We start from the raw sequence: 14923 nt of genomic DNA, 5'->3' as shown, positions 1-14923 counted from the left end.
TCTCTCTGTCCTATCCAACAACAAAGCAACGTCAACAATGGCAATAATAACCGCAACGAGGCTGCAACAACTAGGGCAACAAAAAGGGGGAAAAATGGCCTCCAGGAGCGGTGGATTCATGGTGCAGGCACCGAGCCCAGCAATAACCCTGGAGGGGAAAAAAAAAAAAAAAAAGCACAAGGACCTGTGTAAGAATCCCGGTTCGAGCCCCCGGCTCCCCACCTGCAGGGGAGTCACTTCAGAGGCGGTGAAGCAGGTCTGCAGGTGTCTGTCTTTCTCTCCCCCTCTCTGTCTTCCCCTCCTCTCTCCATTTCTCTCTGTCCTATCCGACAAAAGAGAATAACTAAAATTTAAAAAAGAGGGGTGGGGAAGGTAGAGAGGGAGAGAAAGAGAGACACCTGCTTCCCTGCTTCACCATGCATGAAACTTCCCCCCGCAGGTGGGGGCTGGGGGCTTGAACCTAGGTCCTTGTGCCTGGTGACGTGTATGTTCTACCTGGTGTGCTACTATCCAACCCCCTTATATGTTTTTAAAGATTTATTTTATTGACAAGTTTTAATGAAAAAGAACTGGTAAAAACTAAATATTGTTTAAATTGGAAAGTAGGCTGATGTGACATTACATTTTTTTCTCTTTTTATTTCTTTATTGTCAGATGTTTTACAGTCTACAGTAAATACAATCCTTTGTACAGGCATAACAGTTCTCATTTGTCCACATAACAGTACAACCCCCACGAGGTCCTCTGCCAGCCTGTTCCAGAACCTGTACTCTCCCCCCCCCACCCCAGAGTCTTTGCTTTAGCACAAGACACCAACTCCAGTCCAAGTTCTGCTTAGTGTTCGCTCTTCTGATCTTGTTTTTCTACTTCTGCCTGTCAATGAGATCATCCCATCTTCATCCTGTTTCTGACTTATTTAACTTAACATGATTTCTTCAAGCTCCATCCAAGATGGGCTGAAAATGACGAAATCACCATTTTTACTCTGAAAATATCCGATAATTCTAGTTTATCTATCTTTTCATTTAGCTTCTTTGTTTCTTTGTTGATGTTCTGTCTGGATGATCTGTCAGGCTGAGAGAGTGGGGTGTTGAAGTCCCCTACTATGATTGTGTTGCTGTTAATATATTGCTGTAGCTCTTTCAGTAGAAGTCCGATGGATGTTGATGGCCTCTCCTTGGGTGCATAGATGTTAATAATAGTTAAGTCCTCCTGACTGACTGATCCTCTGAGCATTAAGTAATATCCATCCCTAACTTTTTCATTTTATTTATTCTAAGGTCTATCATGTCAGATATGTGAATTGCTGTTCCTGCCCTTTTTTGTGGGCTATTGGCTTGTATGATAGTTTTCTAACCTTTCACTTTGAGTCTGTGTTTGTCTTGTTAAGTTAGGTGAGATTTGCAGACAACTTATGGTTGGGTTGTGTTTTCTGATCCATCTTCCTACTCTGTGCCCTTTAGTAGGTGAATACATTAAAAATTTTAATATTTATTTATTCCCTTTTGTTGCCCTTGTTGTTTTATTGTTGTAGTTATAATTCTTGTTGTTGATGTCATTCATTGTTGGATAGGACAGAGAGAAATGGAGAGAGGAGGGGAAGACAGAGAGGGGGAGAGAAAGACAGACACCTGCAGACCTGCTTCACCGCCTGTGAAGTGACTCCCCTGCAGGTGGGAAGCCGGGGGCTCGAAACGGATCCTTACGCTGGTCCTTGCGCTTTGCGCCACCTATGCTTAACCCGCAGTACTACCGCCTGACTCCCTAAAAACATTTTTTATTTATTTTCTTTGAGAGAGAGAGAGAGAGAGACTGACCAGATCCTGCTCAGCTCTGGCTGATTGTGGTGCTGGGGATTGAACCTAGAACCCTAGAGCCTTAGGCATCAGTCTTTTGAAGACCTGCTATGCTGTCTCCCCAGTCTCTTAATTTTAATGAGAGAGGGGGCATCCATGGTGTAGGGGTCTTGGGCCTGCAAGTCCTCTGCTCTACCCACTGAGTTACCGCCTAGCCATGTGACTTGGTTTTCTGGTAGAACCTTCAGATCTGGTCGCTCTGACTGTGTGTCAGGTCTGTCCCTGGCTGGGAGTCACCTGCACCCTTGTGGGGTCTTTGTCTCCCCTGGCCACACCCAGTCTCCCCCCTTGCCGGTCACCCAGGACAGCTGGCCCTGAGGTCCTCATCTACCCTGATGGTGTCCCCGAGGCCACTTATCCACAACCCCGTGAGCTCCCTGGACCCTGAGCTCCTGTCTTGGCTTCCAGGGGAGGGAGGTTCTTTCCAAGACAGTGTGTGTTGGGGAGGGGGCTTGGGACAGTGGGAGAGGAACAGCCCCAGACACAGCCTGTGTTTGGATTCCTCTCTCCTTGCAAAGTGGGTGCATGGGGGCCCTCGCCTCCTCGCCGTCTGCCTGGAGGGGGCGGGTGCCATCTGCCTGGGTGCTGGCTTGATGCTTAGTCACTCTCAGCAGATTCCCGTAAATAAGATACGAGACAAAGGTGCACGTGCCCAGCTAGGAGCTAGGGGGCAGGGCTGGCGGCCCAGGCCGTGGAGTTGGGGGTGGGGCTGGGCATAGTTCCCCACCATCTAGGGTCCCCCTTTCTCTTGGGTTTGGACACTGGCTTGCCGGAGAAGGGGAACCAGCCCTCCATCCAGTCTTCAGAATCCAGAACTCAGGGAGATAAGATGCCAGGAGCCTCTGGGTCCTCCTTCCTGCTAGACAGCCAGACAGTCATTGGCTGGGCGCCCCGACATGGAGTGTGGTCAGCCCAGGCCCCCTTGACTTGGAACGGGGTTTAACTCAGGTCCCTCAGCTGGGGATGGAATTATTCCAGGCCCCCTGACTTCTGATGGGGTCAACCTGGGTGCCCCCCAACATGAGACGGGGTCAGCCTAGGTCCCCTCCCAACCTGGGACAGGGTCAACCCAGCCCCCTCGGCTTGGGAGAGTGTCAGCCTGGGCTCCCTGGTTTCTGATGGGGTCAGTCCTGGTGCCCTCTGACATGAGACAGGGTCAGCCCAAGCCCCCTGACTTCTGATGGGGTCAGCATAGGTGCCCCGGGGCCCCCTGTCACAGAGAGAGGAAATGGGCGGACAGCCATCAGCCCTGAGGTGAGCCCAGCTCCCCAGATCCAGGTGATCCATTCTCTGGGCAGAAACCATGTCAGGCTTGAGGGGGGCTGCAGGGAGCCAGGGCAGCATGTAGGGTCTTCCACAGACCACAGAGGGGACCTTTTCTCTCTTTCTCTCTGTCTCTGTCTCAGCAGAGCATGTGGCCTGAGGCTGAGCCCCTAGGTCCCATGGCCCGGGGGAGGGTCAGTCTAGGGTTGGGAGGTCATGGGGGCCCATAGCTGGGGCACAGCCCAGAAGAAACTTCAGCCAGTGGAGCACAGGTCATGCAAGCCTAAAGTTCCCAGGCAAATCCTCTCCCTCACTCTACCTGCCTCCTGTGAAGCTCCTTCTCTCTCTCTTCCTCTCACAATAAATCTATTTTTTAAAGAATGAAAGGAAGAAGTGTAGAGACTCTGAGGAAAACTCCCCCTCACACAGAGGCCCCCATGTGGACTCAGAAGTGGGACGCTTTGCACTTTAGGGCCCTGGGTGAGCTGGAGGGACCCTTAGAGTCCAGGAAGGGGGGGGTTCTGCAAAGAGCAGGAGGGAGAAGGCAGAGGAGCCTTCCAGAGCACAGACTCACGGAGCAGCCTGGCTCCCAGCCCCCAGGGGCAGCCCCTCCCAGCCGGCTAGCCCCACTCCTGCCCCAGGCTGGCCCTCGCTCTCCCGAGTCTCCCATGTCCACCACCACCACCACCACCCTCCAGCTCACCCTCCCATCAGGCTGAGTCCCCACAGCCTGGAGCTGTCAGCTGTCACCACCCACTCACCCAGTCGCTGAGTCACTGAGCAGTGCGCTCACAGAACCTGCCCACAGCCCCGGGTCCTGGGCAGAGAGAAAGGACAGGCTCCCAACGGGACCTGGGGAGCCTGGGAGCCCCTGTTCTAGTCCCCAGAGGGTGCCCCAGAGACCCCCAGGTGGCTGTCCCTGCAGCCTGGGCTCCAGCTCTGCCCCCTTGAGGCCTCATCTCCAAACCAGACTGGGGGGGGGGGCTTCCAAGGGGAGTTGGGTCCTGGCTTCTGCCCCCCTGCCCCACATGTGACAGCATGACACCAGTTCCCCAGCTGCCTGGCTTGTGTGTGTGTGTGTGTGTGTGTGTGTGTGTGTGTCTCAATGATGGCACAAGAGATTGGTCCACCTCTCTCTCTCTTAATATTTATTTATTTTTATGAGTGAGATACAGAGAGAAACACCACAGCACTGCTCAGCTCTGGCTTGTGGTGGTGCTGAGGATTGAACCTGGGAGCTTGGAGGCTCAGACATGTAAGTCTTTTTGCTTAACCAAGCTGTTTTCCCAGCCTATCTCTCTTTCCTCCTCTCCTCCAGATCTTCTTCTTCTTCCTGTCTCTTTCTCTTGCCATCTCCTCTTCCCCCTCCTCCTCTTTCTCTCCCTTCCCACCTTTTTCTTTTCTCTTCTTTTCTTTTTTATTTATAAAAAGGAAACACTGACAAAAACCATAGGATAAGAGGGGTACAGCTACACACAGTTCCCACCACCAGAACTCCGTATCCCTCCCCTCCCCTGACAGCTTTCCTATTCTTTATCCCTCTGGGAGCATGGACCCAGGGTCATTGTGGGATGCAGAAGGTGGAAGGTCTGGCTTCTGTCATTGCTTCCCCGCTGAACATGGGTGTTGACAGGTGGATTCACACTCCCAGCCTGTCTCTCTCTTTCCCTAGTGGGGCAGGGCTCTGGGGAGGCAGGGCTCCAGGACACATGGGTGGGGTCATCTCAAGGAAGTCAGGTTGGCATCCTGTTAGCATCTGGAACCTGGTGGCTGAAAAAAAAGTTAACATACAAAGCCAAACAAATTGTTGACTAATCATGAACCTCCTTTCTCTCTCCGTCTCCGTAACTCAACCACTCTCATTGGAGAGTGGTTTCCTCTTTCATGGTCGCCTCTGGCTGTCCAAGAACACCCGGGATGCCCAGTGGTCCAGCGGGTTTCCAACCTGATTCTCTTTCCCCTGATTGGACCACCTGCCCAGACTCCGAACCAATCAGAGCCAAGGACATGGGAGTGGGTGCTCTGATTGGCCAGATCTTCTCATGTGGCCACTTCTGGGAGGGAGCCCATGTGGATGGAGAACCCAGGATGCTGTTTAAGGAGGAAGAAGGCATCAGAGCCTTTTTGCAGAACCCCTAGGCTTTCTCCTCAGCAACTCCCCCAGCTGCACCCTGGGGGTGGGGGTGACACCCCAGGTCTGTCCCAGTGCCTCCCTTCTGAACCAGTCCCCGCTTGGGGGCTTGTCCACATGGCCATGCTCAGGACACCCGCCATGTCCAGTGAGGGGGGTCTCCTGGCTGCCTCTCAGGCCAAGCACAAGGACCGGCTCTGCAGGAGGGATGGTTCTGTTCCTGTACACTCCCCTCCCCTCTGGGGTCCCCACACCATTTGTTGTTAAAATTCGTAGGCTCTAGCTGGGCAGGTTGGCTTCACGGCGGGTAACAGAGACGCGGAGACAACGGCTGGGCAGGGAAGCTGTATTTCTTTATTCAGGAACAACGATTCATAAACTAAGACAAACTAATCACCAAACAGAACTCTGCTGTCTCTTTGCGGCGGCACAAGCACTCTCTCTTACTCTTGAACTCAGGAACCGTCTCTTACTCTGGAACTCAGGAACCCAGGAACTCTCCAACTCTGGAACTCTCATACTCGGGAACCCTCTGAAACTCTTCAACTGTAGAACTCTCTCTTACTCTGTAACCCTGAAACTCTCGAACTCAGGAACTCAAGAACTCTGTCACTCTCGAACTCAGGAACCCTCTCCCGGGGTTCCTTGGGGCGGGGCCAAGCAGGCCCGCGAAATTAACAGGACTCATCCAATTCTCTTAGCGGGGGAGGGTTAGAACAAACCAATGTAAAGCATACGACAACCATTGCCCCCCCACCCCACCCTTTATCTGCCTTTCTGTCCACGTCCACCCATCTGCTGTGTCTCTCACTCCACCAAGGAGCTGTGTATTCTGTCTTTCAAGCTGTGAAATCAGGGAAGTGGGGAGCTGGGGGAGCAGTGGAGGGGGGCCCTACGTTTGCACGGCTGCCCAGGTCACTTGAGAAGGTTTTTTTGTCTTTGTTTGTCTCCACCAAGGTCATCGCTGGGGCTCAGGGTCGCCACTATGAATCCACTGCTACTGGCAGCCATTTTTTCCCTTTTTTTTTTTCCCCCCTTCCTACTCTATTGGACATGATAGAAAAACAATTGAGAGGGGAGGCAGAGACAGAGAAGGGGGAGAGGAGCCAGTTGGTGGCGCACCTAGTTAAGTGCACACACTGCAATGCACAAGGACCCAGGTTCAAGCCCCTGGTCTCCACTTGCAGGGGGAATGTGTCACAAGTGCTGAAGCAGGCTGCAGGTGTCTCTCCGTTTCTCTTCCTTTATGTATCTCCCTCCCCTCTCAGTTTCTCTCCACCCCTATCCAATAAAAATAAATAAATAAAATTTTAAAAAGGGGGGATACAAAGATAGACACCTGCAAACCTGCTTCACTGCGCGTGAAGCTTTCCCCTACAGGTGGGGGTGGGGGCTTGAACCCGGGTCCTTGTGCACGGTGATATGTGTGCTGAACCTGGTGTGCCACTGCCTGGTCCCCAGAAGACCCCCCTTTTCGGGGGGTGAGTGGTGGTGGGGGAAAACCTCCCGTGCAGAGGTCAGAGCTGTTGGTCTGGGGGGGGTCCAGGGCCCACTGCTGGTGGCCAGGGCGGTGACTTCTAGAAGGGAGACGGACCCAGGGAGTGTCCTCAGCTCTGCACCCTGAACCCCAACCTTCTCAGGGAGAAACAGGGCAGACCTACCCTGCCACGGAGGACGACAAGAGGCTGTGCCTGCAATCCAAAGGGACCCAGGTGACAGTACCAGCACAGGGGGGCATCTCAGTGACTGAGAACGTCCTCCAGGGAGGCTCTGGCTTTTAACTCACTGCTTCCAGAGGGAAAAAGCCAGCTGCTCCCACCCCCACCCCCTTTGCAAAAACAAAACCTCCAACACTCCTGAGCTCTGTGCCTCATTCCCTACTGAAGGCATCTGGAAGCTTCTGCCCTGCGGGTGCCTCTGCCTGACATCCCCTCCTTACATAACCAGCACCCCCAGACTGGAACACGGTCCTGGCAGAGGGCAAGCAAACAGCCCCCCCCACACTGCCCCAGCAGGTCCCTGTGGATTCTGAACTGAGTCTCTACCAGGAACCTCAGGTCCTGTGTGCCCTGGGGCCCTGCTGGCCCTGCGTGTTTTCCTCACCCCCAAATGGCCCCAGGCTCCCTGTGAGCTCAACCTGTGCCTGGATGTTGGTCACACTGGCTGCAACTGGCCTGAGGGGACCCGGGTTCGAAGCCCTCCTTTCTGTCTCCTGAAGCTCAGATCTTTGTTCATCTACCAGCTCCATTTAACTCCTTTATCTATCACTATTTTTTGGGGGGTAATGGTTTGCAGCATAGTTGTTCGCATAGGGGTACTGTTGGCTCCCTGAAAGCCACCCCTGCCCCCCACAGAGTTCTTTCCTTTGGTGCAAGACACCAAACCCAGTCCAGGTTCTGCTTGGTGTTTCCCCTTCTGTTCTGATTTCTCAGCTTCTGTCCCTGAGTGAGATCAGCCCATCTGCCTCCTTCTCTTTCTGGCTGATCTCACTTCACTGGATTTCTTCCCACTCCGCCCAAGAAAAGGTGGAGAAGGTGAATTCATCCTTCTTCACAGCTGAATAGTATTCCATTGTGTTTCTAGACCACGGCTTTCTCAGTCGCTCACCTGCTGTTGGACACCTGGGTTGCTTCCAGGACTGGACAGGAGGCATCGTGCTCCCCGATCCCACTCGCCTCCTAAACTGTGGAAAGTCGACCCTCAGACAAAACCCTGTTCAGCTCCTGTCTCCCGGGAGGGCTTGGGAGTTGGGTGTCACTCCGGACATTGGGAAAGGGACACCCTGAGCAGTGATGGTGGGGACCACAGTGGGAGATCCTCTTTGTCACATCTGCCAGGGAGCCTGGGTGTCCCTGCATGCCCCTGGTGTCCGTTGCTCTGCCCGCCTCCTTGTACTTGTTGCTGTTACGTGTGTGTCATGGCACTTGGGCCTCTGGGAAGTGGGGACAGTCCAGTGGACTCTGGCTCCTGGGGCCCCCGGAGATGGATGGTGCGAGAGAAGCCGAGTCCCCCCACCCACAGCTCCAGCTCAGGAGGGTCCTGGGTCCCCCTGGCGGCCATTTCCTCTGGGTCTGCAGTGTCCCTCCTGCAGCTGGTCGTCACTCTTGACCCAAGGCCACCTGTCCCTTGGCCCGTGTCCCGAGGACATTGCAGTTGGTGGGGGTGGTGGTGTCAGTGTTTGGTCGTCTGGCTGGTGGGCAGGGTGATGTCCATTGGGCAGCTTTCTATTTGTGTGTGCACAGAGCGCCCCAGAAGCCCAGAGCTGGCCAGGCGGCCCCAGGGAGGGCTGTGGGCCGTCTGTCCATCTGTCCACCAGTCTTCAGAAGCTCCCGGGGTATGTTTCTCCACTCCTGTGACCGAGTTCTGTCGCTTTTAGTTTCAGGCCTGAGCACAGCTCAGCTCTGGAACCCAGGGCCGCCCAATGCAAGTCCCATGTGCTTCCTTCCTGCCGGCTGTTCTGTTTCAGGGAGGCACACACCCTCCGGGGCCCCTCAGGGTGTGTCCTGTGGGAGCGTGTCTTGGGGCACGGGGGTCTGGGGGCGCAGGGCAGCTTCCGCTGAGGGGACAGGGCTCTGAGCTGCGGTGGATGGTCTCCTCCAGGGAGGTGGGTCAGTGGACAGAACACAAGACCTGCACACCGTGGGCTCGAGCCCCAGCACTGCATCTGACAGAGCTGAGCAGTGGCCCTTCCTCTCTCTGCCTCTACCTGTCTCCTTTCTGTAGATAGATCTTTCTGTCTTTCTATCGATCTCGCTGTCTCCTCTATCTCTCTGTATCTCTCTGTGTCTCTCTCTCACTCTTTCTCCTCTCTGTATATCTCTCTGCCTCTCTATCAATCTCTCCTCTCTCCTATGTCTCTCTGTGTCTGTCTTCTCTCTCCACCTCTCTTCCTCTCTCTAAATATAGATATATGTCTCTCTCCTCTCTCCATATTATCTCTGTCTCTCTGTTTCAATCTTTCTTGCTCTCTCCCTATGTTTCTCTGTCTCTCCTCTTTTCCTATATCTCTTTCTCTTTCTCTCTCTCCCTCTCTCTCTCTCAGTAAAAAATTATGGTGCCCATTCCACTTGACAGGATGGGCTGAAACCTTAAGATCCTGTAAGCCAGTGATAAGTAGACAGCCCAGTGGGGCGGCGAGGGACCAAGAACAGGGGAAGCGCCCCAGGCCCAGAAGCAGTGCGGTGCTTTCTCTCCTCTCTCCGTCTCTCTCTCCATCTCTCCATCTGAGACTGACTGGAACTCTGCCAGGAGTCACTCAGGGCTGAAGATGAGTGTCGGCCAGCTGTGCTTTCAAGGACTGAACCCAGGGCCTCAGGCATGGAAGCTTCTTTATCTGAATGAAAAAGCAGACTAACCACAAAAAGAAGGAGGGGGGGCAGGCGGTGGTGCACCTGGTTGAGCACTCCCACTACAATGTGCAGGGACCCAGGTTCAAGTCCCTGGTCCCCACTTATAGGGGGAAAGCTTTGCAAGTGGTGAAGCAGGGCTGCAGGTGTCTCTCTCTGTCTCTCTCTCCCTATCTCCCTCTCGCCTCTCAATTTACTTCTGTCTCTATCCAGTAATAAATGAATAGATGTATTCTGTAAGATTTTTTAAAAGGAGAAAGAGGGAGAGGAAGAGAGAAGGGGGAGCTGGGATCTAGCTCACAGCCACGTGTGAGGCCCTGGCTTTGCCCCCGGCCGTCCCCAAGGGGAACTGGGGTGTGTGTGTGTTGGGGGGGGCAGCCCAGTTCTCAGTAGGGGCAGAGATGGGCCGTGTCCAGGGTTCCTCCACTGCGGGACAAGCGAGCACAGGGAATGCAGATGTCAGAGCCCTGCGCAGCCTTGCCAGCGCGTCTGTTTGTCCTCTGTGGGGGCCCTTTCACCAGGCCTCCTCTGTGGGCTCAGCTGTATCAACACGGCTCTGTGAGGCGGAGCTGTGGCTGCGGCAGAGGACAGCCAGGCCGAGGGGGCTGATGGGCCGCAGGGCGGGGAGATGGCATAATGGTTGTGCAAGAAAGACTCTCCTGCCTGAGTCTCTGAGGCTCCAGGTTCAATCCCCAGCACCACCGTCAGCCACAACTGAGCAGGGCTCTGGGTAAAATAATAATAATCAAATATCAACAATAACAGTAATAATAATAAATCATCATAATAATAGTTCGAGGAAAATAGCATAACAGTTCTGAATAAAAGATTTTACTGCCTGAGGCTCTGAGATCCCAGGTTCAATCCCCAGCACCTCCGTCAGCCAAAGCTGGGCAGGCATCTGGTAAAATAATTAATTAAAAATAATAATAACATTTATTATTATTATTATTACTACTACCCAAGGGAGACAGCATAACTGTTCTGAAAAAAAGGGCTTTTCTGGCTGAGGCTCTGAGGTCTGAGGCTCCATCTCTAGCACCACTGTCAGCCAGAGCTGAGCAGGGCTCTGGGTTAAAAAAATAATAACAACGGGGAGTCGGGTGGTGGTGGTAGCACAAGTGTTGCAAAGCACAAGGACCAGCGTAAGGATCCCGGTTCGAACCCCCGGCTCCCCACCTGCAGGGGAGTCACTTCACAGGCGGTGAAGCAGGTCTGCAGGTGTCTGTCTTTCTCTCCCCCTCTCTGTCTTCCCCTCCTCTCTCCATTTCTCTCTGTCCTATCCAACAACAATCACATCAATTATAACCACAACAATAAAACAACAAGGGCAACAAAAGGGAATAAACAAATATTCAAAAAGAAAAGTTTAAAAAATAGCAACAACAACAGTGCAAAGGAGACAGCATAATAGTTCTGGAAAAAGCCTCTCCTGCCTGAGGCTCTGAGGTCCCAGGTTCCATCCCCAGCACCACCGTCAGCCAGAGTTGAGCAGGGCCCTGGATTAAATAACAGTAACAGCAACAATAATAATAACAGTTCTGAAAATAGACTTTCCTGCCTGAAGCTCTGAGGTCCTGGGTTTCATCCCCAGAGTCATCATCAGCCCGAGCTGAGCAGAAAAAGAAAACAGAGTGAGGAGTGGTGGCACTGGGCTCAGCCAGCTGGGGCCAGCTGTGGACGGGGCAGGTCGCAGGGCAGGGCCGCAGGCTGGACTGTCCTGAGGTGGGCATGGGGACGGACAGGCTGAGGGTGGCGGGGCGCTCACTTCATGAAGGCCTATCCCTCCCGTCCCCCACTGTCCTCTTGGGGACAGAAGCTTTTGTGGCGTGGGGAGGGGGTGTCGTGCAGTCTGGGCCTGCCCTCCGAGAGCTGGAGGCGGCAGTGCCAGCCCTGAGCACCCCCACCCTGAGGACTGGGAATGACAGCGACCGCCTCTCGCCCCCAGGACCTGAGCACCTTCGCCATGCCACTGCTGGACGGACAGCTGGACAGTGCAGAGAAGCAGCCTTCCCGGAAGGTAGGGACCCCCAACACACCATGCAGAGCTGGGACCCCGCTTTAGGCAGTCTCCCAACCCCAACCCCGCAGCCTGGCCTCCCCAGCCCGGCTCCCCACAGGCAGAACTGCGGGTGACACCATGCCTCCCTGACCTCTGGGCAAGGACCTGCTGGTCCAGAGCCCATGCAGAAGAGAAGCACAGACCCTGCTGTGGGGGGAGCCCTGCACCATCTGGGGGGACTGCATGCATGGGGGAGGGGAGAGAGAGGGAGAGGGAGGAGTAGAAGGAGGAGGAGGGGGAGGAGGAGGAGGAAGAGAAGGAGGAGGAGGAGGACGAGTAGAAGAAGGAAGAAGAGGAGGAGGAGGAAGAGGAGGAGGAGAAGGAGGAGGAGGAGGAAAGGAGAAGGAGGAGGAAGAGAAGGAGAAGGAGGAGAAGGACGAGTAGAAGAAGGAAGAAGAGGAGGAGGAGGAAGGAGAGGAGGAGGAGAATGAAGCGAAGTAGGAAGAGAAAGAGGAGGAAGAGGAGGAAGAGAAGGAGGAAGAGAAAGAGGAGGAGGAGGAGGAAGAGAAGGAGGAGGAGGAAGAGAAGGAGGAGGAGGAGGAAGAGAAGGAGGAGGAGGAAGAGAAGGAGGAGGAGAAGGAGAAAAAAAAAACTGGTCCCAGGAGGCTGCTCAGTGGATCACACATTAATGAGGCCCTGGGTTCATTTCCTGCTCACCTGTCCACCTGTCACCTGTCCAGATGTCACCTGTCCACCTGTCACCTGTCCTCCTGCTAACCTGTCCTCCTCACCTGTCCTCCTGCTCCGTGTCCACCTGTCACCTGTCCTGCTCACCTGTCCACCTGTCACCTGTCCACCTGTCACCTGTCCTCCTGCTCACCTGTCCTCCTGCTCACCTGTCCACCTGTCACCTGTCATCCTGCTCACCTGTCCACCTGCTCACCTGTCCACCTGTCACCTGTCATCCTGCTCACCTGTCCACCTGCTCACCTGTCCACCTGTCACCTGTCCACCTGTCACCTGTCACCTGTCCTCCTGCTCACCTGTCCTCCTGCTCATCTGTCCACCTGTCCCCTGTCCACCTGTCACCTGTCATCCTGCTCACCTGTCCTCCTGCTCATCTGTCCACCTGTCACCTGTCCACCTGTCATCTGTCCACCTGTCGCCTGTCCACCTGTCACCTGTCATCCTGCTCACCTGTCCACCTGCTCACCTGTCCACCTGTCACCTGTCCTCCTGCTCACCTGTTCACCTGTCACCTGTCCACTTGTCACCTGTAATCCTGCTCACCTGTCCACCTGTCACCTGTCCACCTGTCACCTTTCCACCTGTCATCTGTCCACCTGTCGCCTGTCCACCTGTCACCTGTCATCCTGCTCACCTGTCCACCTGCTCACCTGTCCACCTGTCACCTGTCCTCCTGCTCACCTGTCCACCTGTCGCCTGTCCACTTGTCACCTGTCATCCTGCTCACCTGTCCTCCTGTCACCTGTCCACCTGTCACCTTTCCACCTGTCATCTGTCCACCTGTCCACCTGTCACCTGTCACCTGTCCACCTGCTCACCTGTCCACCTGCTCACCTGTCCACCTGTCACCTGTCCTCCTGCTCACCTGTCCACCTGTCACCTGTCCTGCTCACCTGTCCACCTGTCACCTGTCCACCTGTCACCTGTCCTCCTGCTCACCTGTCCTCCTGCTCACCTGTCCACCTGTCACCTGTCATCCTGCTCACCTGTCCACCTGCTCACCTGTCCACCTGTCACCTGTCATCCTGCTCACCTGTCCACCTGCTCACCTGTCCACCTGTCACCTGTCCACCTGTCACCTGTCACCTGTCCACCTGCTCACCTGTCCTCCTGCTCATCTGTCCACCTGTCCCCTGTCCACCTGTCACCTGTCATCCTGCTCACCTGTCCTCCTGCTCATCTGTCCACCTGTCACCTGTCCACCTGTCATCTGTCCACCTGTCGCCTGTCCACCTGTCACCTGTCATCCTGCTCACCTGTCCACCTGCTCACCTGTCCACCTGTCACCTGTCCTCCTGCTCACCTGTTCACCTGTCACCTGTCCACTTGTCACCTGTAATCCTGCTCACCTGTCCACCTGTCACCTGTCCACCTGTCACCTTTCCACCTGTCATCTGTCCACCTGTCGCCTGTCCACCTGTCACCTGTCATCCTGCTCACCTGTCCACCTGCTCACCTGTCCACCTGTCACCTGTCCTCCTGCTCACCTGTCCACCTGTCGCCTGTCCACTTGTCACCTGTCATCCTGCTCACCTGTCCTCCTGTCACCTGTCCACCTGTCACCTTTCCACCTGTCATCTGTCCACCTGTCCACCTGTCACCTGTCACCTGTCCACCTGCTCACCTGTCCACCTGCTCACCTGTCCACCTGTCACCTGTCCTCCTGCTCACCTGTCCACCTGTCGCCTGTCCACTTGTCACCTGTCATCCTGCTCACCTGTCCTCCTGTCACCTGTCCACTTGTCACCTGTCCACCTGTCATCTGTCCACCTGTCACCTGTCCACCTGTCACCTGTCCTCCTGCTCCCTGTCCTCCTGTCACCTGTCCTTCTGTCACCTGTCCTCCTGCTTACCTGATCACTTATCTACCTGCTCCCCTGCTCACCTGTTTCCCCCTCCACCTGCTCACCTGTCTGCAGGGCCCCCAGGGGACACCTCATTCTCATTCCGTGGCCTCAGATACCTCAAGGCCATATGTTCCTGCCACCTTCATGTCACTGCTCCTGGCACCTGGCCCTTGGTGACTGATTCCCAAGGCTGTGGGCTCATATCCTGTCCCTGTTAAGTGACTTGTCCCCACAGCCACCTGCTTTCAGGGGTGTCCTGACCCAAGGTCCCCCGACAGGCTAGGCCCTCCCTCTGCATGTATCCCTCATCTTCCCCACACACCCCCATGGACTCAGGGGACCCCAAGCCTCACACTGTCCCCTCCAGGTACACTAGGTCATAGCCCAGGGCTCCGACCATCACTGCAGGGGTGGGGCTGGCGATGGGAGAGCTCCTGGCTGTGGGGTCCTGCCAGGCCGCAGTGTGGGACAGAGATGCCGTCCCAGCTGCCATCCCTTCTGCTCAGCCACCCAGGTTCCCGGCCTGGGGACACAGGGCCTCGACCTCGGGACGGCTGTCGCCCTTGTGTCTGTGAGCTCCAGGGACACGTGAGCCCACCCCTGCAGGGACTCAGGAGACCCAGCCCGGCTGCCCTGCTGTCAGGGAGGGGACAGGATGGGTCACACAGGACATGGCTGTGCCCCCCAGCCCCCCGGCACCCGCACCCTACCTGCGGGGGCGGGGGGTTTCC

General features: G+C 55.3%; 1 protein-coding gene across 3 annotated transcripts in view; it reads left to right on the top strand.

Annotated features, from left to right (window-relative positions):
• The window catches only part of PRKAG2 (protein kinase AMP-activated non-catalytic subunit gamma 2), a 156767-nt gene that overhangs the window by 29797 nt on the left and 112047 nt on the right, over nucleotides 1-14923 (top strand). For all 3 annotated transcript variants that reach the window (XM_060196838.1, XM_060196837.1, XM_060196839.1), the window contains exon 2: nucleotides 11545-11616. In XM_060196838.1, the coding sequence (XP_060052821.1) occupies nucleotides 11545-11616 (72 nt within the window). The remainder of the gene's footprint in view (nucleotides 1-11544; nucleotides 11617-14923) is intronic.

Source organism: Erinaceus europaeus, chromosome 8 (genome assembly GCF_950295315.1).
Source record: "Erinaceus europaeus chromosome 8, mEriEur2.1, whole genome shotgun sequence".
Classification (NCBI taxonomy): domain Eukaryota; kingdom Metazoa; phylum Chordata; class Mammalia; order Eulipotyphla; family Erinaceidae; genus Erinaceus; species Erinaceus europaeus.
The sequence above is the reverse complement of the archived record's forward strand: the minus strand, read 5'-3'. Positions and strand labels throughout refer to the sequence as shown.